The 27,099-nt window shown below is 27.7% G+C and overlaps 1 protein-coding gene and 1 long non-coding RNA gene across 3 annotated transcripts; both read left to right on the top strand.

The window, feature by feature from the left end:
* Positions 1-12,949: 12,949 nt before the first annotated feature.
* Positions 12,950-17,871, top strand: LOC146884450 (uncharacterized). The gene is made up of 3 exons (XR_014984280.1): positions 12,950-13,470; positions 13,669-13,785; positions 17,407-17,871. It is a non-coding gene; the product is annotated as an uncharacterized LOC146884450 (long non-coding RNA).
* Positions 17,872-20,523: 2,652 nt separating this feature from the next.
* Positions 20,524-23,448, top strand: LOC114193485 (uncharacterized). Of its 2 annotated transcripts, XM_028083311.2 has the most exons (3): positions 20,524-20,824; positions 21,151-21,738; positions 23,063-23,448. In XM_028083311.2, the coding sequence occupies exons 2-3, from the start codon at positions 21,323-21,325 to the stop codon at positions 23,295-23,297; spliced, it is 651 nt and encodes a 216-aa protein (XP_027939112.1). In that variant the 5' UTR covers positions 20,524-20,824; positions 21,151-21,322; the 3' UTR covers positions 23,298-23,448. The 2 variants fall into 2 exon arrangements, with proteins under 2 accessions (XP_027939112.1, XP_027939111.1); XM_028083310.2 differs by lacking the exon at positions 20,524-20,824 and having other exon boundaries at positions 20,939-21,738.
* The last annotated feature ends 3,651 nt before the right edge of the window (positions 23,449-27,099 follow it).

The raw sequence follows: 27,099 nt of genomic DNA, 5'->3' as shown, positions 1-27,099 counted from the left end.
ATTGATCTTTCAATAAAAAAAAATAATGAAAGCCACTTATATTTTTACGTTAATTATATTATTATTTTATATTAATCAAATAAATCTCAATTTTTTAATGATAAATAAATAAAATTACGAGACACAATAATGTTCATGTTATTCAGTTAAAAAAAACTGAAAATAAAAATAAAAATACTGAATATTTAATAAAATAAAATAAAAATGAATAAAAATTCAGTTAAAAATATTTAAATTTATAAAATAAAGTTAAAACTTAATTAAATATTTAAATTTCTATTTGTTTAAGAAATTTGTGCCCTATATTTATTTTTTGTAAAAACTATTAAATGCTATTTGCTATTTCTCTATAAAATTGATAATATAAAGTTGATTATCTCACACATTCAGCTGCTTGCTTTTCTCTCAATTGATACTATGATCATGATTTGATTTGACACTAACCACAAAAGGACAATTAATTAGTGTGGCTTTTATCAATTATCGTTTCAAATAATGTGAGATCAATGGAGAAACTAAATACACAAAATTGAAAAAAGAAAAAATAGAGAAACGAAAAGTGTCACTAATTGTTTTCCTCTTTAGGCATCGAAATTGTGTTTGAATTGACCTTACGTTCCATAAAAGAAGTGTCAAAGAAACAAAAGTTGAGGTTTCTGAATCATCGATGCCCACACGCTTCATAGTTCATACATAATGTGTAAAGTGTTTGAATTTGCTACGAAGACTAAAATGAGAGAGGCCCACTTTATTATAATGAAAAAAAACATGAAAATAAAGAAAATGAATGAAAAACAGGACAAGAATATACATTTCTATTTCTAAAACGTTTCCATCCTCCTAATATCTATAACAATGTATAAAGAGCATTTCCTCTTTTGTATTCACATTTCAAAATATTTATTTTACCCTTTAAAATATAATTATTTATTAAATTTTTAAAAATTGACTGTCATTTTTACAAGTTTTTTAAAAAACTGTCTATCTCAATTTTTTGTCTTTTTTTCTATTTATCAACCGTTTTTCTCTCATATTTTTTGATATTTTTTACTTTATTTTTAAAAATATAATTTTATTTTATATATTAACTTAATAATATTATATTATCATCACCTAATAATATAATATCACGTATATTTAAAAAATGCGTACAAATAGACACTACCACACCATTGCGCTAGTTATAAGTAATTTTTATTTGTCAATTTCTTTTTCTTTTTTTAATTTTTTTTCTAAGGTCCATCATATTTTGTGCTTTGACCCACCATCCCAAACAAGTTCGGGTCTTTCTTCCTACACCTCCAAGCATTTCTTCTGCATCTCCAAATTTTTTTTAAATTCTCCAAATACCCTTTGACCATTTAAGAAAACTCACAGACATCACACCTCCAAAAATACTTCCGAAAGTCAAAATATATGACTTCCGGAAGTAAAAATATATCACCGAAAGTCAACTTCTGGAAGTCAAAAATCATTACCGGAAGTCTACTTCCAGAAATCAAAAAACATTATCAGAAGTCGACTTCGGAAAATCAAAAAACATTATGGAAGTCGACTTCCATAAGTAAAATTAAATCAATTTTAAAATTTTTTAACTTTTTTAAAATTTATATTTTCTAACTTTTATTTTATTTCAATTTTAAAAAACACGTATTTAAAATTATAAAACATACAAATTTTAAAAAAATTACTATAAAAAATAAAAAAATATTAAATAATAAAAATATTAAATAAAAAATTGAAAAATAATTTAAATTAAAATAAAATAACTTTAAAGTTAAAAAAAATGAAAATATATATATATATATATATATATATATATATATATATAAAACGGATGTCGGACTTCCGTATATATATACTAGCATAAACACAGGCGTTATCGCGCCTGTGTGTACGTATTTTTTGAATAATATTAATAATTGATGATATTGTAATGTTATTAAGTTAATAAACAAAAAATAAAGTATACTTATAAAAAATAAAGTAAAATGTACGGAGAAAATATGAGAAAAATAACTATTGATGAATAGTAGAAGAAGAGAGAAGAAGGAGATAAGTAAATAGTTTTATAAAAACTTGTAAAAGTAACCGTTAATTTTTAAAAATTTAATAAATAATTAAATTATAAAGAGTAAAGTTGGAATTATGAAATATGGACACAAAAGAGGGAATCCCCTTTATATATAGTTATAGATATATATAAACGGAAGTGAAAATCCGTTTATATATCTTCCGTGTGTGTGTATATATATATATATATATATATATATATATATTTTAACTTTAAAGTTTTACTATTTTAAACATTTTAAAATTTTTTCAATTATATATTTTTTTTATATTTATAAATTTAAATTTAAATTTATTTTTATATAATTTATTATAAATTTAATAAAAATAAAAAACAATTAAAAAATCATATTTAAATTAATATATATAAATAATATATAAATAATAACATTTAAAATTAAAAAAAACGAATATATATATATTTATTTATTTATTTTTGTATATATATTTTCTTTTTTATTTTTTTTAATTTAAATTTTTATTATTTTAAAATGAATTTAAATATTAAATAAAATTAAATTAAGGAGAATTTTTTTTAATTTTTAATTTTTTTTAATTTAAAGTTTAATATTATTTTAATTTTACTTATTTTTATATTTATATTTATATTTTATTATATTAAATAAAAATAAAATTATATATATAGATATTAATATTTTTTATATTTTAAGAAATATGAAAAGATAAAAAATAAATGTAATAATAAATTAAAAAAATCATTAAAAGTTAAAAAATATAAATTCTAAAAAGAATTAAAAATATTAAAAAAAAAAAATTTACCTTACGGAAGTCGGAGAATTTTTCTTTGACTTCCCAGAAGTCAAATATTTTTTGACTTCCGGAAGTCAACTTTTGGGAATTTTTTTTGACTTCTGGAAGTCGACTTCTGGTGATACATTTTGACTTCCGGAAGTTATTTTTGACTTCCGAAAATCGACTTTCGGTGATATATTTTGACTTCCAGAAGTCATATATTTTAACTTCCGGAAGTCGACATAATTTTGGGGTGGTGTCTGCGGATTTTCTTAAATGGTCAAAGGTTTTTTTAGAATTTAAAGAAAAATTGGAGGTGTGGAAGAAATTTTGGAAGTGCAGGAAGAAAGACCCAACAAGTTCTGGCAAGGAATTAAAAATCAAGGCCCAGCAAGACATCTGGATAGCATTGTAAAACAGTCCATTATTTTTCAAATAAATATTCTTCTATTGATGCTTTCTTAAGCAAATACCACGATTATTTTTTTACAGGAGATAATTATACTCGAACTAAATAGATCAATGTGAATAATATAATAATCTATATATCAGATATTTTAAATTAATTAGAGAGAAAACTAATTTTTGAACAAATAACTGAAAACAATTCTCATATCTCATATTTTCATTGTGATGATAAATTAAACTTTAATTCAGTATAATATCGTAATCTATTTTAGTGACGTTTATTGACGAATTGTATTCATTATTATTAACCATTATAAATATATAATCTTAGATGTTCATGTCTTGTTGTAAGACTAGAGATTAAATTAATTTAAAATATATATTAAAACATTTTTTAACCTTATAAGTTGTTTAAATTTAAAGTAGTTTATTTAATTATACATTCTATCTTAAAATACTGATTAAATGAAATAAAAGATGTTAGCAAATGATCAAGAGTTGGGTAATTGCATAAAGTCAATCTAATAAATAGTAATGTGTCTCCCACATGTAAATAAAAGAAACAATATGTTATATTCCCACATGTAAATAAAAGAAACAATATGTTATATGGGGCTATTTTTTAGCACCTTTACTAGCTGGGAAAAAAATATTCTAGCACAGTGGTTTCATCCATTGTACACACCATACCAAAAAAAAAAACTCACACAGTAAAACTGTTAATGAATAAAAAAATTTATGACTTCAAATTTCAAGTTGAAAAATAGTGAAAATGTATGGCAAGTTGTTTGTGGTTCGACTTTGGTAATGAGTGTTAACTAGGTTTTAATTAGGTCCAGTCTCTTTTAATCAGGCATGTTTAACGTCAGTAAAAAAGGAACTGGGTTAGAGTGACCCATCAAACAGAAACTAACCAATAATTATAACTCGTCAAGTTGGATTAGTCAGTCAATTATTTTTCTAACTTTTTTAATTTATTTTCAAATTTTTTAAATTTATTTATATATACATATAAATTAATATTAAAATATTTTTTAAACTTCTAATTGACTAGTTAATGCTTTTAATTAGATAAATTAAATTAAAATAATTATTACATTTACATGTTGAATTACTCTATTATAACTAATAATTGAAACTTAATTTGTTAGTGTTAATGATTTAAATTACAATATCATTATATATTTATACCTTTAAAAAATATAATGTAAAGAATTATCTTTTTAATTATTTGTATTTGTATTTTATTTTTTAAAAACAGGCCAACGGGTCAAGACTGGCTAACCTGTATTTTGACCCGTCAAATTGAAAAGGCTGGACAGGCAGGCCCAAAACGAGTTGACGGATTGAAATCTTCAACCTAGTTTATCCTTTTTAACATGGGATGACGAGTTGGCCTGCTTGACTCAACCTGTTTTGTCACCCCTAGTTTTAAGCCTAACTCAACACTTCCAACACAAATAGATATTTGGTGACAAGAAAAAATAGCTTTCTTCAATGGGAAAATCCAATCTGAGGTCCATTATGTTACCGATAAAAGAGTAAATGATACTAGTAGCAGTTTCTTTGGTAAAGGAATTGAGAAGCCAAGATTTCACGATGCTGTCATTTCTTTTCCATAAAGGAAGTTTTGTTGGATCAGGGAGTTTGGGAAGAGATTCATCAACGAAGTCTATTTTCTTAATGGATTCAAGGATGATCGCAACGATGTATCTCCAAGATTCAAAGTTGTCACTAGATAAAGGAGTAGACATAAGACTTTGATTAGGATGAATTGCATGATGAATGAAGAGAGGGTCATGTGGGTCAAACTGAGTTGAAGAAACAAAGTTTGAAATTCTCTCAAGAATGTGAAATACATCTTGCATATACGACTAGACATAAGTTTGATAGCGATTCGATAGTGACTAAAATAATAAACCCAACAAACAAAATGAAATGAAATGAAAAATAGAGAGAACAAAAACAATTAAAAATGCTTATTACTCCCACAAGAATGTGAAATACATCTACATATGAGACTAGACATTAATGGGTAGTCTAATAATGACCCGATATTGAGTGGAACAATAGACCTAACAAGCATCAAATTTTGCTAGGATGGGTACTAAGCTATGGTTCTAATATCATGTTAAGAAATGAACCTTAGACCTAACTCTCAACCTTACGAAACCAACTTATAAGATGAGATTTACACTCATTTATATAATCTAAATTGACCTTATCTCTAGTTAACGTTGTTCAGAGTCTCACATTGACTAGAGATAAGACTGATTCAAAGTATATGTCTGGGTACAAACCTACTTTATAAGCCAGTTTTGTGAGGTTGAATTAAGTTGAGTTAAGTCCACTTCTTAATATGGTGTCAGAGCCATGAGTTTTATATTCTAGCTGGCGAAATTTGATATTTGTTGGATCTATTATTTCACTTACTATCTTATCACCTATTAATATCTAGTTTCACATTCAAGATGTATATACCTCGACATGAAAAGATATTTTGTAAGTCTCATATCAACTAAAGATAATGTCAAATTAGAATATCTATATATATATATATATATATATATATATATATATATATAATTTCTAACAAGAAAGGTGCAAAAAGATGCACAGGAGATAAAATTGAAGAGAAATGAGAATAAAGAAAGTGGGAACATGAAATGCTGCAGAAGAAAGTTTGTGCAGAGCAGAAAGTTGCATATGATATAAAGATGCAGAAAGGTGTATAGGACACAAAACTGGAGGAGTGAATGAGCAGAATCAGAGTAATATATAATGTTCCGTCGAAGCTCCCAAAAGTGCATCACGAACGCTCAAATCATTGGTTCTCACCGCAATTCTCTCCGACCCTCTCATGATTAATGCTACCTATTTTTTTATGTTTTTACAAGCGTTACATAATTTCCTAAATTTGTGACAAGAAAAAATGAATTGTACACATACACACGGACAAATAACACATTTTTCTGTTTTGACTCAGAATTTTTAGAAGATAATTAAAAATAAAAGAAATAATATTTTATAAATTAAATTTAGTTTATGGTAAACTAAATTATAATTTTTTTGCATAATTTATTTAATATTTAAGTTATATAAACTAAATTTAATATATAAAAAAAGATTTTTTTTTTATATATTTTTCTCTCATATAGAACAGGTGTGGGTTTCATTAGTTCATTTGAGGTATATATTCATCTCTATAACCATTTCATACAACGGGTATACATTTTTTTCATACATGAAAAATGAGAATATTTGTATTTAACTTTTTACTATTCTAATTTTTAATTAAATATTTATTCATAATTTGTGTACACTCTCCCCCAAGGGCAACTGTTTTACTTACTGTACTCATAAAAAAAAGATGAGATTGAGTTGTTATAGTTTGCAGCATTTAAATTCCCGAGAATTAAAAAGAAGGTAGAAATATTGTTATAAAGTGTTTGTGATGATGAAAAGATATATATATATATTTAAAGGGTAATGATAGATATAATGAGAAAGAGAGGTTGTTGGAGCACATGGGGTTCCACCTTGAAGAAGCAGCAATGGCAGCATGCAGAAGCTATATAGCACACCTATAGAGGGCCAATATTCACAGTACTGTCATCCCACTAATGGTATTGTCGTGGCTACTCTTATGCAATATGCACTGCACAGTAGCTGGACCACGCCATTTATATATCATCATCATTCATCACCATGCTCTTTTATATCAATCCATTTTCTGCACATCCCTCAATGCGTCTCCTGTATATGCAACACATCCTCACCTTTATCCAACAACATCGATTAAGAGTATAAAATTAATTTATAAGATTTGATTTGTATTTATATATTATTGTAAACTCGTTTTATTTTTAATTGATATGATATCTTCAATACATGTCTCTCACGTCGAAACAAAAGAAATGTGAAAGTAGACATTAATGAATAATCTAATAGGTCCAATAAACAATAAATCTTAGGATAGCAAGTGAGACATTAAACCCAAAAATAACCAATCTTGCTAGGACACACTCTAACTCATGATTTTAATTTTAATACCATATCAAGAAGTGAGTTTTAAACCTAACTAAATGTTATAAAATCGGCTTATAAAATAATATTTGCACCTATTTATATATAGTAAATCAATCTTATCTCTAGTCGATATGAGATCTCCAGCAAACTATCACTACAAAAAATTCTTTAAAAAGTGACTGATTTAGATACTAATTTATAAATGAGTTAAATATGTTTTTGGTTTCTCAAGTTTCAGTAAATTTTGGAATTAGTGAATCTTCGAAACTTTATACCAATTTAGTCATTCATCTTTAGAAATGCGTGGATGTAGTCATTCTTACCAAATTTTCTTAAGTTTATTTGACATCTTAAACACATTTTATGATAATATTTGAGTTAACACTGAAACGAAAATGTGTCAAACAGTGTAAACAATTCAAATACTATTATGAACTGCGTTTGAAACGTCACATCAACTTAACAAAATTGGGTTAAAAGGACTAAATTTACGCATTTTTAAAGATGAATGACTAAATTGGTCAAAAGTTTTGAAGATAAACTAATTCCAAATTTCACCAAAACTTGAGAGACTAAAAACATATTTAACCCTTTATAAATTAAAAATTATTAGTAAATAAAATAGTTTTAAAAAAATTATATTGGTCTCTAAATTGGTAACTAAGGTTGTTTTTATTATATATTGGTCTCTAAATTGATCTTTAACATTAATTACAAAAATTTTAACTACCAAAAAAATTAGTCTCTAAACATATTTTTGTCACTGAAATTAGACATTATTTAAAAGTTTTATACTGTATAACTATGCTCGTCAAAAACGGTTTATTCAAAGAGACAATAATTTATTTTAATTTTAATCTCTTGTTATGGATATTCAGGGATGAACATCTACCTATCCTCCTTTCTTCTGTTTTATTGACCTTTAAGACCTCAAACCTAGCTCTCTATATTTGATCAGTCGTTGGAATATATCATCGATACTATGCATCACCTTTTATGGGGTTAATTATATAACTACCAATGGCCATTTCTTTTGTGGCCAGTGAATGAACATGAATAATGAATCTTAGTTAATGATTCATACCATTGTTGACTATATTGGATTTGTTATTGCTTCACAAGATCTGCATTTCTCTTATCGACCCACCTTCATATGCTTGTGGTGGTACCTGTGTTTGGCCAAATTAGTTGTGAAACTAGTTATCTAGTATAGATAATAACGTTCATTCACAAGGAAAATTTCAGAAAGTGACATCTTAGTGGATGTGTAAATTGTGAAGGTGTTTCAAAAGTTTTTCAGATGTTAAGAGTAAAGTTTTTCTTTTTCACATGTGATAAAAGTATAGCATTCATTTAGTGGGATAGAATTGGATTTGACAAAGATGTGAAGTTTGGATTTCACTATCAATGCAAGAATATTTGCTGGTGAGTAATTTACTATAACTTTTGTGAGTCTTCATGGTGTATGTACACTTTGAGGTAAGATAAAACTCAAGTCAGTCTATTTTCTGTAAATTGAAATAATATTGGATTTTAAACTATTAACCCAACTTAACAAGTCATTTGATATAATAATTTTTTTAAAATTTATTAGTTATTTATTTAGAATAAAGATTGAAAAAGTTATATATACTAAACACATATTACACTAATAAATTAGGAGTATGTCAGTCTACTCGTTCTAATTTAGTTCACTCACATTTAGTCTATAAAAAGTGGATTGAACCGGCATGTCTTGCATAAGAAATGAAGACTAATTTCTCTAACTCAATATGTATAACATTAGTTTACAGGTCTATTTATTTTTTAATTTTGTTATTTTAAATTAACAAGCATGATGTTTTACGTTCAAAGAAGAAGAAAAAAACGTAGTTTAAACTTAAACGGTAAAATATTTATTCAAAACAAAATAATAATTATATTTTTTTGAATCTTAATTTTTTCCAAATGTGGTTATTAATTCTTTTAGTAGTGCCTATTCATATTTTTTATTGAAATTATAAATATTATTAATCACCATGGTTGGGTTTTACGCATTTACATGAATGTTTAATTAATAACTTTTAAAACTTATACACATTTAATAATTACAAATCGGAAATATTTGTTTTTCCATCTAATATTAAAAATATACAATTTTTTTGGTAATTTAAAATTTATGTAGATGTGCGAGCTACCCGTCCAGGCATGTTGTTGGCCTGTGCGAATGCAAGTTATATATGAGATGGACCAAAGTAGATTAAGAAACTTAAAAGTCTACTCTGTACTTCTTCTTACGAACTTGTGGACTAACCCATATTGTCCGTCCTACGTTGTCATTACTAACTATAATAAACCTTAACACTACAAGAAAATTGTTAATTAACACATAATTTTTAAGACATAATTTAAAGTAATCTTTATTATTAATAAAAAATATTATTTATTTATAAATTAAAATCTAAATACATCGTTATATTAGTTATCAAAATTGTAACAACTTATTATCCGACACAAAGAACTATGATTGTATTTTCCTCAGTGTTAAGTGAGTAAACGTTTTAGTTGATATTAAAAAAAAACCCTCCAGCTAACAACATCATAAAAGTAACTCATCAATTTAAATAATTATAATTAATATAAGCCCAAAACAACAATATTTTGTTAACATGAGTTAAACAATTATGTTAAACATTTTAACTAAAAAATTACCTTAATCAATGTTGAATAAAAAAATTATGTTTTAATTTTTTTAATTGTTAATAATTATTTGATATTTCATCTCATTTGATGATGATTAAAGCACTTTACTCTAATAAAAAAAATTAAAACATTATAAGATGAAATTGTTTTCTTAAACAAAATTGTTAAAAAATAAAATAATTTAAAATAAAATAAATTTAAATTTAATAGATTTAAATATTTAAAAGTTATAAAATTTCATGTCAAAATGTTAAAGAGTGTTTGATAATTTCTGGTAACTAGACATGTATTTTTCATCTCACTTTTGGGAGGGTATTTAGTGGGCTTTAATGTTTTCTTCCCCAATTTATCTAGTTTATACAACTTTCATTAAAATTAATTTTATTAGATAAAATTAACGAAGAAATTGAATGTTGAAAAATTTTAGTTAATGTTGCATTCTAAAATATTCTCAAGTTATATGAAGCGGGTAGTCCACGATAATAAAGTTCGAACATATCTTATTCTTAAATTAAAATCCTAAATTTTGCCTCTTTATTTGAGACGTATATAATGCAAACTCTATTTTGCTTGTAAGACATAAAATTGTAAACGTATATAAATAGATACATTAATACTTTTATATTATTTATATTTTTAAATCAATTAATCTGCCAAGCCTATTGATCAAAGCTTAATTTTTAAATAATATGTTTTTGAAACAATTATAATCTACGCTATGTATAGTTATCAATGAGCAATTTAACCTGTATTGTTAGATTAATCATTTTAGACTATCATACAATAAATTATTCCAATATCTCTTGTAGGCTATTCTAAACATATATCACTATCATTTAATTTTATGTCATAATAAAATTTGATAATTTGATTAAGATATCAATTTTTTATTCTTACTAGCAGATGTTAGGGACTCTCAATCAGTTACTAATTAATTAAGTTCATCACAAATTATTAATTGATTCATTCAATCCATCCCGTTTGTATAAAAATCTAAAATATATATTATCCATAAAATTAATAATAATGTGTAACATAATTGATAATTAATAATAATAAATAATATAATTTATTAATTAATGTTAATCTACAAGGATAGATAATAATAATTTTATATAATAATAATTTTATATAATAAAATTATATAAAAGATTTTATATGATTATATGATATATAGTACGCTATTAATTATAATTCCCTAGTAGGACTTTGTTTCCCTTTCGAATTTTAATTTTTCTTTAACTGTAATCATTTGAGTTTGGAAAAATACCCTTCATTCTATTGAAACAAGTTTCAAGGTTTGAATATTGTAGTTTCCTTAATAATTATATGAAAACTACGAGATATATACCCAGTCATAAAAATTATAAAAAAGTCTGTAACATGGTTTTGGATTTATTATACAGTAATTTCTTTTTCAAATGTATCAAGAAAGATTCTCATGAAACCAAAATTAGAAATATTACATTCTCATATATTTGATATATAAGTTTTACAAGTATATATTCCATGAAATCATTAATTGCCTAGAATATAAACTACTTGTATTTTTCTTAGTTCTTGTTCTTATAGTAAAAGATAGGAATATTATACTTTTAAGATGGTGGAAATTATTTCCATTTGTTCATTCTTTGACATGATTTCTTCTCTTACTAAACGTCAATAACCAAAACATATTCATGAAAATAATTTTTCTAAACATAGATTCTTTGAGAATGTGATTTCAAAAACAATTTTATATGCTTTGAATTAAAACATCCATTCTAAAAGACAAATCTTTATCAATTTACCAAACGATATAAGACTCGTGCCAATTTCAGAAAACCTTTACGACACAAAACATATATGCATTGACTATTATGATTTATATGTTTTTTCTGGAAAAAAAAAATTGAAAAGCAAGCAGCTAAAAAGTTTGAGAAAACGAAAAAAAAAATAAAAATGAAGAAATGTGTGAGGGACATGAAAAATAGACAGGGGTAAGTGAGAAGACAGTTTCACGTGAAGATTTTGATAAAGTTGAAGTGGTTGATTTTACCGTTTGCACGATAAAGGAAGACAACAAACTTAGTCCTCAAACTTTACGAATGATAGGAACATTTGAGAAGCATGTACGATGAGGGTGTTTGTTAGAGAAAATGAATTAAACTTTTTTAGAGGCCTATTAGTAGCCATGATCATGTGGAGAAGATTTAGATGAGATATAAAGAAAGAAAAGAAAAGATATGAAAAGGATCTAGCCAGCTAAAATACCCGCTTAATGTGCCTATCCATGTGCTTTTTTACTAGATTCCATTGCAAGCAAACAAATGCTTCTCTTTTGGGTGCCCATTAAAATCGCACAAAAACCATTTCATTTTATTTATTTATTTTGATGCAATAAATAAACTTACTAGAAATGGAACATGAAATCAAATACTTTTTTATAATGTAGTTTATTGATGTAATGCGTTATATTAAGCATCTTTGACCAGTGTAGACAACTTGGATTTGCTGAAAATATGAACCCACTGTGCATATATTTAGTCTGTGTTAAGTCATATGTATGATCATTCATATCATTGATAAAGTATATTTAATCATGCGTACATATAATGTCATAATTTTTATAATGCAGACTTCTGAACCAAGTATTATTATAGTTTGCTGTGTGTGAGTGGGAACATGGATTGGACCACAAACTTTGATTTAGTTAAAGAGGAAAAGAAAAATTTAGAGAATAAAATTGCTTTTCTTTGCGAAGACAGGGAATAAATTTGTAATATATATTGCTAGCCAACTTGTAGAGAATTTCCAATAATGGATAGCTGACCCATTGTCGGGTAAATTTTCTTTCGGGGTGTCTGGATTGTTATGGAATGGGGTCTACATCTCAATAAATATCATAATTTCCTCAAAAAACATTTTCGGATTATTCTGCAAAATCTTCCTAAATATAATAATCAATTCATGGAAATTCTGAAATAAAAACAAACAATCATGGAAAGAGAGTTTTTGTTGTTAATATAAGCACTTGTTCTCTTTTGCTTTCAAACCCTCTCCCTCGCTTCAATCTTCAACCTTCAACCCTCAACCCTCAAACTCACACACACACACACCTTTCCATCATCCATTCACTTTCCTTCACCACAAAAGCTTCAGAAACAGAACGATTGAGTATACATATATATATATATATATATATATATATATATATATATATATATATATATATATATATATATATATCAAACACACTGAAGAATCAACTCAGAAGGTGGAGTTTGGTTACTGTAATAATCCACTGCAACTGGAGGAGGCATCCAAAGGGATCGCATTGATCCCAAATCTCAGATTTATCAGTTTTTCCTTCTCTTCCTTGTTCAATATTTGGGATCATGCTATCCCTTTGGATTCCTCCTTTGGTGGCTTCTACTATTTCTCATGGTTTTGGTGGAAAATTTCTAATCACTGCATCACAAACCAGCACTGTTCTTGGCTTACAAACTGCATTCTGCATAAGAAAGACACTGATACAGTTCCCGAGTAAGTCCATGTTAATGCTCTCTCTCACTCACCAACCCAATTTCATTCACTTTTATTTTGCTTTTAACATATTTGACGATGTCATGTGATTTATCTAGTGGATCTCATCTTCTGTCACCGAACTTTGTTCCTGTATTGTTGTTTTCTTCTCTTTTTCTACTTCATTCAATATATATGAAGTTATCTTTTTTTTTCCAGAACCCAACACCCTTAAATTCAGCAAAACATAGGCTTAATGATTACCTTATTCATGCTTTCTGAGCATGGTTGAATAGATCCACTAATTCAGTCCCGGAGGGACTGGATCCCACCAAGGTAAATTATTCTTGAACCAGGTATATATATTATCTCATTATTAGGTCTTTCTGCTTTTCACCACACACACACACATATATATATATATATATATATACGTACACTTATAAATATATAATTATATATTTTACAGAAGTAGTTTTCCGTGAATGTCAGTGTATATATATATATGCAGTACATTATTTCAGTCACTAGAATGAGGTCACCTTCCAAACATCTTACAAAATTACAACATGCAAGTTAACACATTTTTGCAGTTGATGTACTAAGATTTATGAGTTAAGTGCGCTATAGAATTTTTGGGTTTCATGTAAATCCACAGACTAAAAACAACTTTGAGCAAAGAATTAAGGGCATTTCCCAATATCTTTCATATCTGTGAGTAACTTTCATGATTTTAATCAGAAACTTTTTCTATGGGTTCAGAAATAAATGGCAGGAAAAAGGTAGTCTCTCTCCAATGTCACAGATGCGCATATTCTCCCTCTTAATTACAGATTGAGGATGCCACTGTTGGTAGATGAAAAATGTAATTAAGTACAATAGATAGCAAAAATGGAAGCAAACAAGCTAGTTAACCGGGTAGCTATTGAAATCCATCCGTATGAATAAAACAGTGGTGAGAATTAGGTATGCATTCTAATTAGTCGGCCAAAAGTAATTTCTACCCCATTTGGAAGGTTTTTGAATTTTGATCATTACCTATATTCAACAAATCAATTTCACCTTTTGATAAAGCAACTTTTGCCCCAGCTGAACATGGTCATTTTATGCACAAAAAGCTAACTGGGCAAACTTGGCACTCACAGTCATAGTTCACTGACCACACTCGAGTTGTCATATGTTGACATGAATTTGGATTTTGTGTTTGGTTTTCTTCTTCTCTGTTGCCATATGAGTGCTGGAACAGGCTTAATTTGTGTCTCACACAGTAACAGGAACTATGATATAGCCTTATAGTATTAAATTAGCTTTCTGTGAAAAAATGAAAACAGTGCAGGAAAACCCCACTGAAATCTTGGTAAAGTAGAGCTGAATATAAAACTACAGCATATGAGAGTGTAAAACTAGTGAGGTTGAGTGAATCGCACTCCAAAAAACACATGCTTTTATGAACTTTAATTAGAATCCAAGGCAGTGAGAGTTGTTATTGAGGCAATTCTGCATATTGCTTTGAGACTCACACTGAGTGTTCCATAGGAAATGGAATCATACACGTGCCAACATTGCAACATCTTTAAAATGGTATTTTATTTTGATGGTTTTACGTGGTTAGAGGTTATTCTTAGCACATGAGTTTGTAAATTTTAGCCCACACTTTGGTGAGGATCGCTTTTATCACATGGTTGGAACCCCTAGCTACCCTCTCTCCTGTTAAAGAATGAGCTGTTAAATCTCTTTATCAATTTTGCTGAAAGGACAAAAGATTAATTCTACACTAAACTATTAATGTAGGAGAGGGCCACTAAGGAACACAGTACACACACTTCTGAAAGATGGCCCTTTTGTTTCACTGTCTATTCTGTCTATTTCTTCTAAACAACAATGCTATTTACTAATATATTTTTTTCAATTTCACAAATAATATAGTTTTGCCAGCTTTAAAATATACGGTTAAACTGCGTAGACTATTTTACTGAGAATTTCCCTCTGTCCTCATCAATTTGATTGTCATGCATGGTACGTAATACTTTTTCCTTTAATTGTAAGCTATCTGCCAGAGAAAAGTACCAGATCATATAGATAATCACGTTTTGCTGTTGCTAACCATTGTATTGAGAATACTAAACAGAAATTTTAACTACAAATCTATATGCTGACGTGAGAAGTTGGTTAATTTATCATTAAAAAGTCTAACCTCGATCAGAGATAAGATCAAACGTAAAAGAATACACTATAAATTTTACGTCGACTAAACAAAACATATGTACATACAGATTTTACCTTACAAACCGATTTTGTAAGATTAAGTTAAATTTGTAAGATTAAGTTAAACTTAAATTTTAATTTATTTCTGAAGTGATAATGGTGAAGAAGTGTGAGTGTAATGTAGGAGCAAGAATATATGTGGGATGAATTTTGTAAGATGGAGGGGTGGGTGGGGTTAAATTTTGCAAGGAAAAGACGTTGAAATGAAATTGAAGGGGAAATGGGGTCCTAGGTGAAGTAGAATTTTTGGACAAAAGAGTGTACAAATTGTCTACAAGTGTGAGTATGTAGTTGCCATGTCCCCTTCTTGCACTACACAGGATTTATGAAGAAGACATGATGTGCGAAAATAAATAAACAAACAAAAATGTGAATATTTTTGTTGAATAATTTTACGTAGAGTGTTAAGTGTTGAAGTTAAGTTGGGTGGGTGTGCGTGGCAGGGATAGTGGCCCCGTAAGGTCCTTCTCATGTCTCCAAATTTAAACCCTTTCCTCAATTTTTTTTCTCTCATTTTTTTCTAACTCTTATCTTCCAACCATCAATTTCGGATCTTACCAATTTTTTTCATCTCTCAATTTATATAACACAATTTATAATTTTATTTCTAATCGAGATTTTCAACCGTGACGAATAAAGAAATCTTTGAGGTATGTTCTAATTAAAATATAATCTCTCAATTTAGGTGAAATAGGAAAGGTAATGCATCAATTTACCATTCATTTTACATTTTCTTAAGACAAATATTTTATAACATAAAATAGTTTTATATTTGGAAAACATATATGATAAAATAGTAAATACTTGAGTTAACTAATATTACTCAGACTTGAAAGTCGAATTCGAGTTTTTTTACCTGTTCATGAACTTTTAAAGACGAGAATTTACCATCCTATGCATTACTTGCAGAAGTTCAGAAATAAAAAAATATATATTGACATAATAATTTTTTTATTATGAATTTGATATATTTTTCTCGTTTTAATTATGGCGCATGGGATTGAGAATTTAATTTCGATATTGTACATGAACTGTGAAATAAAACAAAATATGTATTGGTTGGTAGTAGTGTAGTGGGGAACAACTAATGCACGATTGAATGAAATGGTTGGTTTCACAACCCCACCAAGAATAAAGTGTCTCATAAAATTTTATGTTGTTTATTTTTAGTTTTATTTCTCTATGATTTTGTAGACGAATTTATTAGGTTTTTTTTTTTTTTTGTATTCATTTATGTTGTATAATATGGTGTTGATTATTATCAACTCATAATAATCCGATAAATGTCGCTAATTAATTTTATTCAGGAGAAAATCAACATTCAAATAAATCACAAAAAGAAACGAGATACATTATCACTTGTTTGAAGTTTTCTTTTCAATAAAATGAAAAAAAAAAAGGAGCGAGAATAATAAGGTGTTAGTACAAAAAATGAAACATTTTAAAACAGCCATCTGCATCTGTACTACATGACAGAGTGCATTACATTCACAATTAATGTCCAACAAATTAATTAAATATGCTGGCTCACAAAATTTAATCTCTTACGATTTTGCTTTTAATGTTTGGGGTGTTTTCGCTCAATAACAAGGCTATTTTGGGTTTTCTTTCTGCACCTACTCTTTTTCCTTTTGCACCCCATAGAGGTTATGAAATGACAAACTTATCCTTGCTTTCTTCTCCTGTGCTTAGTCTTGTACCAGTGGGAGCGAACCTCTTCATCTCCGTTGTCACCACCAGAAAGGAGAAAAAGAAGAAAAGCATGGGGAAGAAGAAGAACAAGAAACGTGGGGTGGGTAGGGATGAAAGAACAAAGGGGAAAGGGAAAGAAAAAGAAGAAAAATGGGAGCAAGGAGAAGAAGAATGGGAAAGGAAAGAAAAAACATAGGATGGGGGAAGTAGGAAATATCTTTCCCAATATCTATTTTCGAAAGTTTTATTTTTTTAAATTATATTCTGGAATATATTTTTTGAATTCGAAAATATATTTTAAAAAATGCATTTCGCAATATTCACTTTTTTATGATAATAAAAAATAATGGAATTGTAATTATAAAAATAAATGTTTTTGGTCTTTTCATTTTCGGTCAATTTTGTAATTAGTTTATTTCGAAATTTTAGACTAATTTAGTTCTTCATCTTTCTAAATACGTGAATTTATTCTTTAATCAAATTTTGTTAGGTTTATTTGATCTTTCGTACGCATTTTAGAATTGTATTTAAGTTATTTAGATTGTTTGACACATTTTTATTTTTGTTATAATATTAAGTCAAATACTATTATGAAATATACTTGAAATGTCAAATAAACTTAACAAAATTTAATTAAAATTACGAAATCTACGTATTTCGAGAGATAAATGACTAAACTAGTTCAAAATTTCAAAATGAACTAATTCTAAAATTTAATGAAAATTAAGGGACTAAAGACATATTTAACTCTAAAAATAAATAAAATAAATATAAATATTTTTTATAATTTTATTATACATATTCTATTTATTTACTTTTTAAGTAGTTTTTTATCATAGATAATTATTTAGTTTAAAAAATAGTTAAATTTTAAAAAAATGTTAAAAAAAAGGTTAAATTTAAAAAAAAAAAAAATTAGAGGCGACAGTATAAGTTGATTCGACCGTTGAGGCCTGTTCTACACTATGTTCACAAAATGCAGACTGAATTGGTCCGCCGAGTGTGCAAAAACAGGTTGAAAGTTGTGGCTCACCCTACATTTGTTATGGCTAGCGAGGTGGTCCACATTTTTGCTTTATCATAAATTTAAAAAATTATAAATTTTAAAAAAATTCTATTGCATCATGCATTTAATTGTGGTCAAAATTTAATAGTTATTCTATCTGCTGCACCATAAATCAAATGGTCCAATTTAAAAGTTGTTCTATCTACCAAATCAAATGGTAATATGTTTTCAAATTGAACTTTACAGATTTTAGTAAAAAAAACAACCTATTCATTTTATACTAATGTCATTTATTTTTAAAAAAATAACACCTATTAATTAAGTTTTCATTTAGAAAAAAATTTAGGAAAAATTTAACGTGAGTCAGTTCATTTAATCTTGTTACAGGTCTGAACAGACCAAAAGTTATATGAGTGGAACTAATACATGCTAACGAATTTAAGATTTAGATCCACCTTGTATTATTTACAACGGACTAACTCCTACATTGTCACCCTAAAAGAAGAGTTAGTTAAATCATAGAATTAGTATAAAATTATTTTAATTTAAAATAATTATTATTTATTAAAAGGTAAAATTGAAAAAAAAAATTGCACACCAAAATAATGAATCCCTTTATATAAAAGTACAGATATCAAATTATACATTTTAAAAAGTATTTTTTATTTTAAAATATATTTCAGATTACACGATTTAAAATTAATTTTTTTAATTTATTCTAAATTCTACCATCCGAAAAATATTTCCAGATTTTGAAATACATTTCAAAATATGTTTTTTAAATGCATTATGAATGTATATTTCTAAATTTGAAAATAACTTTTGAATTATATAATCCAAAATATATTTATAAGATGAGGTGTATGAGTAACTTTTACGTTTTATTATAATTTTAATAAAGGATAATTTGAGATTTACAACTTTTATGGGATGGAGCAGAAGAAAAGGGAGTGCAAGAAGAAATAGTCGCTATGCTACCATTGTAAATGGGCTCATAAAAGGCTCTATAAGTAGGGATGGCCCAACTATATAAACCTCTAATACAAGTTTTTGCCACATAATTAAACAAGGTTTCATTGTTTAGGAACACAACCAAAAGTTTCCACAAGAGAAACCTGATTCCACCATTAACATAAGCTTGTCAAGTTTGTTTTTAAATATATATAAAGCTTATTTTTCATTATTCATTTTCATGTTCTAGTTTAATTCACTTATTTAGTAATACATTTTTCATTCATTTCTCCTTTTTTTTTTTCACTTTTTCACTATCTACTATAAAGAGAAGGACATTATATAGAAAGAAATGGGTTGGTTGGACTTGATTTGGGAATGGTGAGCCCAATGGCAGATTTTTCTATTTAGGTTAGAGCTCACTTTTTGACCCATCTAATAACCCGAATGCAAATTTTAGCTGGGTTTCTATAGAAAGAGGAGTAAACTTAAATTTTATTTTATTTTTTAATAAAATCACGGGAAACTCTTACAATATTATATTGAAAAGCATTGGTTAAAAAAGAATACTAAAGTCCCTCCAATCTGAAAAATTTGTGCTGAATTGTGTCTGGTGATTTTATAGGGTTTGGTGGTAAAGTAGCTGAATGTGTAAGGTTGATGTAGCCATCAAGACCTGCACTGTTTGCTACTTTGCTTGGATGCATTGAGGTTTTCTTTTTTCCTTTTTATGTCTTCTTTTTCAGCTGTGGATACCAGTTCTGTCTCATAATGCAAACAGACAATGGATGCTAAAACCTATGTCTTGGAATATGGTATTTGCTTCCTCTATGATTGAGTTTAACAAAATTACATGGTAAAATATAAAGCGAAGAATTATTATTCCCAAAAATTATTTAAACTTTTATCTCTTTATTTTCCTACTAAATTTCTTACAGAATCTGCACTTGCAGATATTTTTTATATTCAGCATGGCATATCAATCATCTTTATCACCGAATATTATCACATGTTGTTGCTTCTGCCACTTTAAGCATGCGGCAGTAGAAACATGGAAACTACTTCTGATTTTCATATTTCTTGAAGTTAAGAGAATGAGAAAAACCATAAACATAAAAGACAAGAGGAAGAAAGAGAAAAGTGAAAGCGGTGAATGGCAAAGAGGACAAAGAATTTTGTGCTTTTCACAGTTTGATCTGATGATGGCAGCGCCAAAAGAAAGAGCTTTTTTAGGTGTCTTCTCTCTATCTGTCAATCATAACCTCTCACTCTTCAAAAATTCATTCTCTTCTCTTTTCGTTTTCCTTTCCCTTTTCCTTCTTTCGTGCATTCTCTCCTCAGTTGAACTCATGATTTGCAGCCACAGTGAAAAACCACACTGGTTTCTCACCATACTTCACAAGGGAAAAAGAAACATGGGCCCCACTTATCCCACAGCTCATCACACCATGTCACTTCACCGTGAGTGACCCGTGTTCAACAATCTCTCTTTGTTTTAAGGTTTCTTTTGCTTGTTATAATGGTAACGACATGGTATAGACACAGAAAATAATAATAATAATAATCAGACATGTTAAAAACTGTGTATGCTTTGGGTCTTTGTGTTGAGAGGGAGACACTGTTAGATTTCCAAGACCCCTCTTTTTTTACACACAAACAAACAAAACAATAGGGAATTTTTATTTTTTTGCTATATTTCTCCCATCAGATCACTGCATAATCATAATGCTGTTTCTCTCATATCATCTCTTCTGATCCATTTTTCTCTCTCTCTCTCTCTCTCAAAGGTCCTCCTGTGTCAGGGTCTCAGAAGAGAGAGATCAAATACCTTGCACACAAGTCACACAACTCGTGCTGGGCTTCAGAAAGACTGAAACTTTGTCCCTAAAAACTTGTGGGTATTAATGATCTTTGCCTCACTGGGTCATTACATGAAGATTCTCAACTTGGGTGCTCAAAATGTTGGTCACTACTGAAGACAAGTCTCATGTTGTTGTCGTTGACATAGACAGTAATGGCTGTTGTCAACGGAGCTCCGCCGCCGACGAGGGGTGTTCTGACGCCGCCGACCGGTCGCATGAGGAGCAAAGGTCTTCCCATGATCCTGGCACTGAGATAGTGGGAGTGTGTGAGAAGGAGAGAGGATCCTCTGCTTCAGAGTGTTCGGTGGAGGTGGATCTGGAAGAGGGTTCAGTCCCTGAAGTTAAGGTGCATTTGGATAATGTGGAGAGGGATTGTAGGATTTGCCATCTCAGTATGGATATGACCAACCATGAATCTGGAACTCCCATTGAGCTGGGATGCTCTTGCAAGGATGATTTGGCTGCTGCTCACAAGCAGTGTGCAGAGGCTTGGTTCAAGATCAAGGGCAACAAGTAAGTACACTTTTATGGCTTTGAAATGGCTTGGTTCCTGGCAAAGTATTGTGAAATTCTAAGATTGATCAACACTCCACTTTTAAGTTCTTGGTGTTTTTCTTTTGGAGTGAAGTTATGAACAAGGTATCTGGTGGTCTTGCTTTAGTTTGAGATATGGATAATCTATTTTTTTTCCCCAAATCTGGTGCTTTGAGTTGACTTCTCTGTTTTTGTTGCTTACTTGCCCTATAGAAATTTAGCATATGCTTATGATACCAAGAGGATTTGGGATAATAATGCAGGTTCTTCTTTTGCTGTAAGAAGGTCCTTGTGTGAGCTAAATTAGGCCACATTGTTCACAAAATGGTTTAGGTAAAGATTAAATGCTTAAAGAAAAATGTTGGTTGAGGAGATGAAAATATCATATTATGCAGGTTGGACTGTTCAAGCATGATTGATTTGCTTCTGTACCTCTGTGTCCAGTTGATTGTGAACGAATTGAATTTCAAAAGTATGTTCGATGAGAGAGTGAGGTTTTGGAGGAAAACAAACAATGAATTTTCGTTTTAAATAAATATTTTCCAATTTTGGTAATTTTGAAATAAATAACTGTTATGATATCATAACCTTTTGTTTATTTGAATGAACAATATAGAACTTTTGATTAAAAAACAACAAAATTTTTAAACCTCACTTGTTGAAGTTTTGAAAGCTTTATTTTTTGAAAAACTAAACTTGCCTTCAATGCTTTGTTATTTTTAATGAGACAGCATGTATGGTCCATAAGCAAAAGTTGATGTGATATGAGAAATTTCTTGTAAAAGAAGGATTTTGTGAAAACAGTACATTTATGGAGGTGGGTGTGGTTTCCCAATCAATAAAGATGTAAGGTAATTAATGTTAACCTCAAGGGAGATTAGTATAACCGTCCCTTTATTTATTGATTCCTTTTTCTTTCTTTAAAAGAAATCATGAACAAGTGTATTATTCAAGAGGACTTTCGTGACCCATTGACACCTGAATTTCATGAATTAATAATCACCTATTCTTGACAGGATCCTGTAATTTTCAATAGAATGAGTGAAGAGTGGGTATATATGATGCAGAAACAGTTGAGGTTAATTTCAGTTTGAAGTTTGGAATGTAATTCTGTGAATTGCAAATAAAGAATTTCAATAAACTAAACAAAGAAGAAGAAAATTGTTGCTCTTGTTTATCCTTCATTTAAACTGCTGCAAGTGTAAAACTTGCTTCTATCATATTATGGGAACATGATATCAAAACTTCCATACTTCTATAGACTTTGTAAGTTGTACTAAGTATTGATCTGTATGATTAACAGAACATGTGAGATCTGTGGATCAATTGCACACAATGTAGCTGGAGCTATTGAAATTCAAATGACAGAACAATGGAATGAGGGAAATGATAGTTCCGCGGCAGCAGCATCTGGAGCAGCAGCACCCACAGAAACTCGAAATTTCTGGCAGGGTCATCGTTTTTTGAATTTCCTGCTAGCATGTATGGTGTTTGCCTTTGTCATATCCTGGCTCTTTCACTTTAATGTACCCTCTTGAATTGAGGATGAAGCAGGTTAAGATGATGGGGGGTTATTAGACCCTCTTCAATTCCTCTTAACACAGGTATCAAACTCAATACCTGTGTCTGCATACTTCCTTGTAACTCTCTTTCTTTCCATATGTTTATACACGTTTATTTTTACTTTTATTTTGCTGCATTGTAGTTGAAAGTATCACATTGATTAGAGATAAAGTTAATTTATAATATATAAGTGAATGCAAACTTTATTTTACAAATTGGTTTTGGTTTGATTTGTTTGGGTTAAATATATTTTTGGTTACTCAAGTTTCAGTGAATTTTGGAATTAGTCCATTTTCGAAACTTTATATCAATTTAGTCATTCATTTTAAAAAATGTGTGAATTTAATCTTTTTTATCAAATTTTGTTAAATTTAATTGACATTTTAAACCTATTTTATGATAATATTTGAGTTAACATTGAAGCGAAAATGGGTCAAACGGTGTAAGTAATTCAAATACTATCAAGAAATGCGCTTGAAACATCAGATAAACTTAATAAAATTTAATTAAAAGGACTAAATTCACGTATTTTAAAAGATAAAGGATTAAATTGTTAAAAAAATTTAGAGATGGACTAATTCTAAATTTCACTTAAACTTAAGAGACCAAAAATATATTTAACCAGTTTGTTTTATGGTTAGAACAAATAATATTTTTCCATTTTTTTTTAAATGGGCGTTTTTCTTTTCCTGATTATACTCTAACATTAAATCAAACTGTTCCTATATTGAACTACTATGGTCAGTCTAAAGATAGAAAGTTTGAGTTTGCTTTAACATCAAACAATTATTTTTTTTCTTATTATTTAGGGAAAAAAAATTAAAACAACAATAGATAATGAATGAGAGTAGTGTTTTAAGATCTTGGTCATTTCTTAAAAGTACACTTTCCTTACCATGCACCAAATTGCTTATATGCAACTAAAGTAAATTCAACCAAATTTAGATTATAGTAGGGACAAGAATTGTTCCTTAGCCCGAATGAAAAAATTGTGCATTAATAATTATGTTTAGCATTGATAAAGACTTAGAAAGAAGGGAAAATAGATTTTGATTGAGACTTTATCCTCCAAGATTCGTACAATGATTTTATTCTCATCTTAATTAGTAGGACTAAGAAAGGAACATTGGTGAACAATGAATTTTTAAAAGGTGAGATTCGATCTAGTGAATCGAAAATTTTATTCCAAAAATAGTGTATAATGATGTCTTGAATGATTGTTGCATTAATATTGTATCCTAATCATTTCATGATATAATGCTTTATTTTCTCTAGTGCTCCAAATATCATTATAAAGTTTTTTAACATATTCAACATAAGTATTGTTTTAATATTAATTTAAATATGTTCCTAATCCTAACAAAAATATTTTAGCTTTAAATTTCTGACATTTTTAACCTTTACTTTTTTACTTTTTATTATTAAGTGTCGTTAGTTTACTCCCAAAAATAAGAATGTTAATAGTGTAATTAAAGTAATAAATATTATTTCAGATCAAAATTATTATATTTTTAACCACATAATTTAATTAAGTATTATGCTTACAAATATTATATATATATATATATATATATATATATAATTTACTTTTGACGTGTTTTTATTTAAAATAATAATAATTTATGTATAACTTATGATTTATTTTCTATATATTAATTTTGTATCCCAACATTGAATCATAATAATATAATTGTTAGCATATAATTAATTAAGATCTTATCTCTACACATAAAAGTAATAATAATAATGATTTTGATTTTGTCCAATAACTAATGGGTTGAGAGCTATGATGCACCGATACTTCAATTTGGGTCACGTATCCGTATCCGACACGTATGGTGTCCGATCCTTTATGATATTTTAACCATACTTATCAATAAAGTATCTACTTTATAAGGTCGTAATGCACTACAATAAAATTCAAAGAATAGTGAATAATTTTAGTGACAAAAAATAATTAGTCACTATATAGTAACCAAATTGACAATTAAAATAGTTCTAAAAAATTATAATTAGTCTCTAAATTGATAATTAAAATAATTTCAATCATGAATTGATTTTTAAATTGGTCACTAACATTAGCTACTAGGTTTTGACTACTAAAATAATTGGTCTCTAATTATGAATTTTGGATTCACACATTAATAAACATATATTTATTATATTTGTAATAATTATTGTACATGTTTCATTATTCATATATCGTGTATCTATCACGTATCATATCCTATTATTTTGAAAATAAATGTATCGACATATTATATACGTATCGTATCATCGTATTTGTGCATCATAAGAGAGAATAATGAAAAGTATAATAAATTTTAACTTATAAATTAAGTGAAATTATTAGACATATTAAAATAAATACCTAATAAATTATTTAAAGCCTTTTTCTTTTGTCCCATCAAAGTTTCAATCTTCGAACTTCAAATTTATTAGGTTAATACAATTAAAATTAATGTAATTATATATTTAGATATTGTTCTTTTCTAAAATTTAATATTTTCGTCACAAGTTTAACGTTTTCATCACAGTTTTATCTTTCAAATATATTAATATAATTTATATAAACTAACATTTTCCTGTAAATAAAAACGTTAATTTTGAAAATATATTAAAAATATATTATTAAGTCTATTAATTTTTAGGATAACTAGTTTAAATAGTATACTTTTTTTATAAGTTGTTATTGGATAAAATTATAGCAATAATTGATAATAATAATAATAATAATAATAATAATAATAATAATAATAAAAAAGTCTTAAGGTTTTTGTTATCCTAAATACAGGAATTGTAAGTTTACACAAAAAAGGACAAAAAAAGGTGTGTAAAATGAGAAAGAAGTTAGGTTTAGAAGAAAAAACAAAAACATGAATGAGATGATAATAAAGGTTGAAGCAGAATAATTAGAATGCTATGATTAATGGTAATAAATTGGAAAGAAATTTGTTGAGTGGATGCACGAGTTGCTGCCGCTAACTCGCCGCGATCAACGCTCCTTCTTTTTTCACCTAAATCTTCCTTCATGTACACCTCTCAACTTCTTTTTTATTATTTTTTCTTTCATTATTCTATTATGTTATTTATTATGCTATTGGAAATTCCACCTGTACCCATATATGTGAATGTGCGAAAAAAAAAACATTTCATTCATAATATATGTATATGAGTTTTATATGTTATATATTTTAAAATAGCTTAATTACTAAATGTTACTTTAGTCATAACATTTACAAATATATTAGAAATAGAGTTTAGTATAATATTATATTTGTTTCGTGCTACTTTATAATTTTTTACCGATGTTTTTTGGATTAGGATTTTGGTAAGTAATGATGTGACAATATTATGATCATTAGGTGGGATGTTAATAAAATTTATAGTTATATGTAATTTTTTTAGTATAAATTATATTCTTTTAACAATTATTTTGATAAATTTTAATTTATCAATTTTAGGAGGGTATTTTTTTCCGTGTCTGAAAGGTTAGTGATGTGTAGGTAGACTTATCTTGACATAAAATATACGTATCTATCCTGACTTATTTCTAGAATAGATCCCTTTTTATTGACTATCTAATAAGTTAATAAGTGTGTTGAGAAGGTTTGAATTTAAAATATATATATATATATATATATATATATATATATATATATATATATAAATAAATAAATAAATAAATAAAGGAAGATTAAAATTAAGCTAAAAATAGATTTGACCCCGCACAATTAAAATAGATTTTAATAATAAATAAATAAAGTAAATCACGAA

Source organism: Vigna unguiculata, chromosome 8, assembly GCF_037176805.1.
Source record: "Vigna unguiculata cultivar grain cowpea cultivar isolate G323 ecotype 2 chromosome 8, ASM3717680v1, whole genome shotgun sequence".
NCBI classification, from domain to species: domain Eukaryota; kingdom Viridiplantae; phylum Streptophyta; class Magnoliopsida; order Fabales; family Fabaceae; genus Vigna; species Vigna unguiculata.
Note: the sequence above shows the minus strand (reverse complement) of the source record. Positions and strands in the feature narration are given on the sequence as shown.

Excerpts from the sequence above, each read along its gene's own strand:
- LOC114193485 (XM_028083311.2), top strand. The coding sequence starts at position 21,323 with ATGTTGGTCACTACTGAAGACAAGTCTCATGTTGTTGTCGTTGACATA. Across the intron at positions 21,739-23,062 it reads TTCAAGATCAAGGGCAACAA|AACATGTGAGATCTGTGGAT; the intron begins GTAAGTACACTT and ends TATGATTAACAG.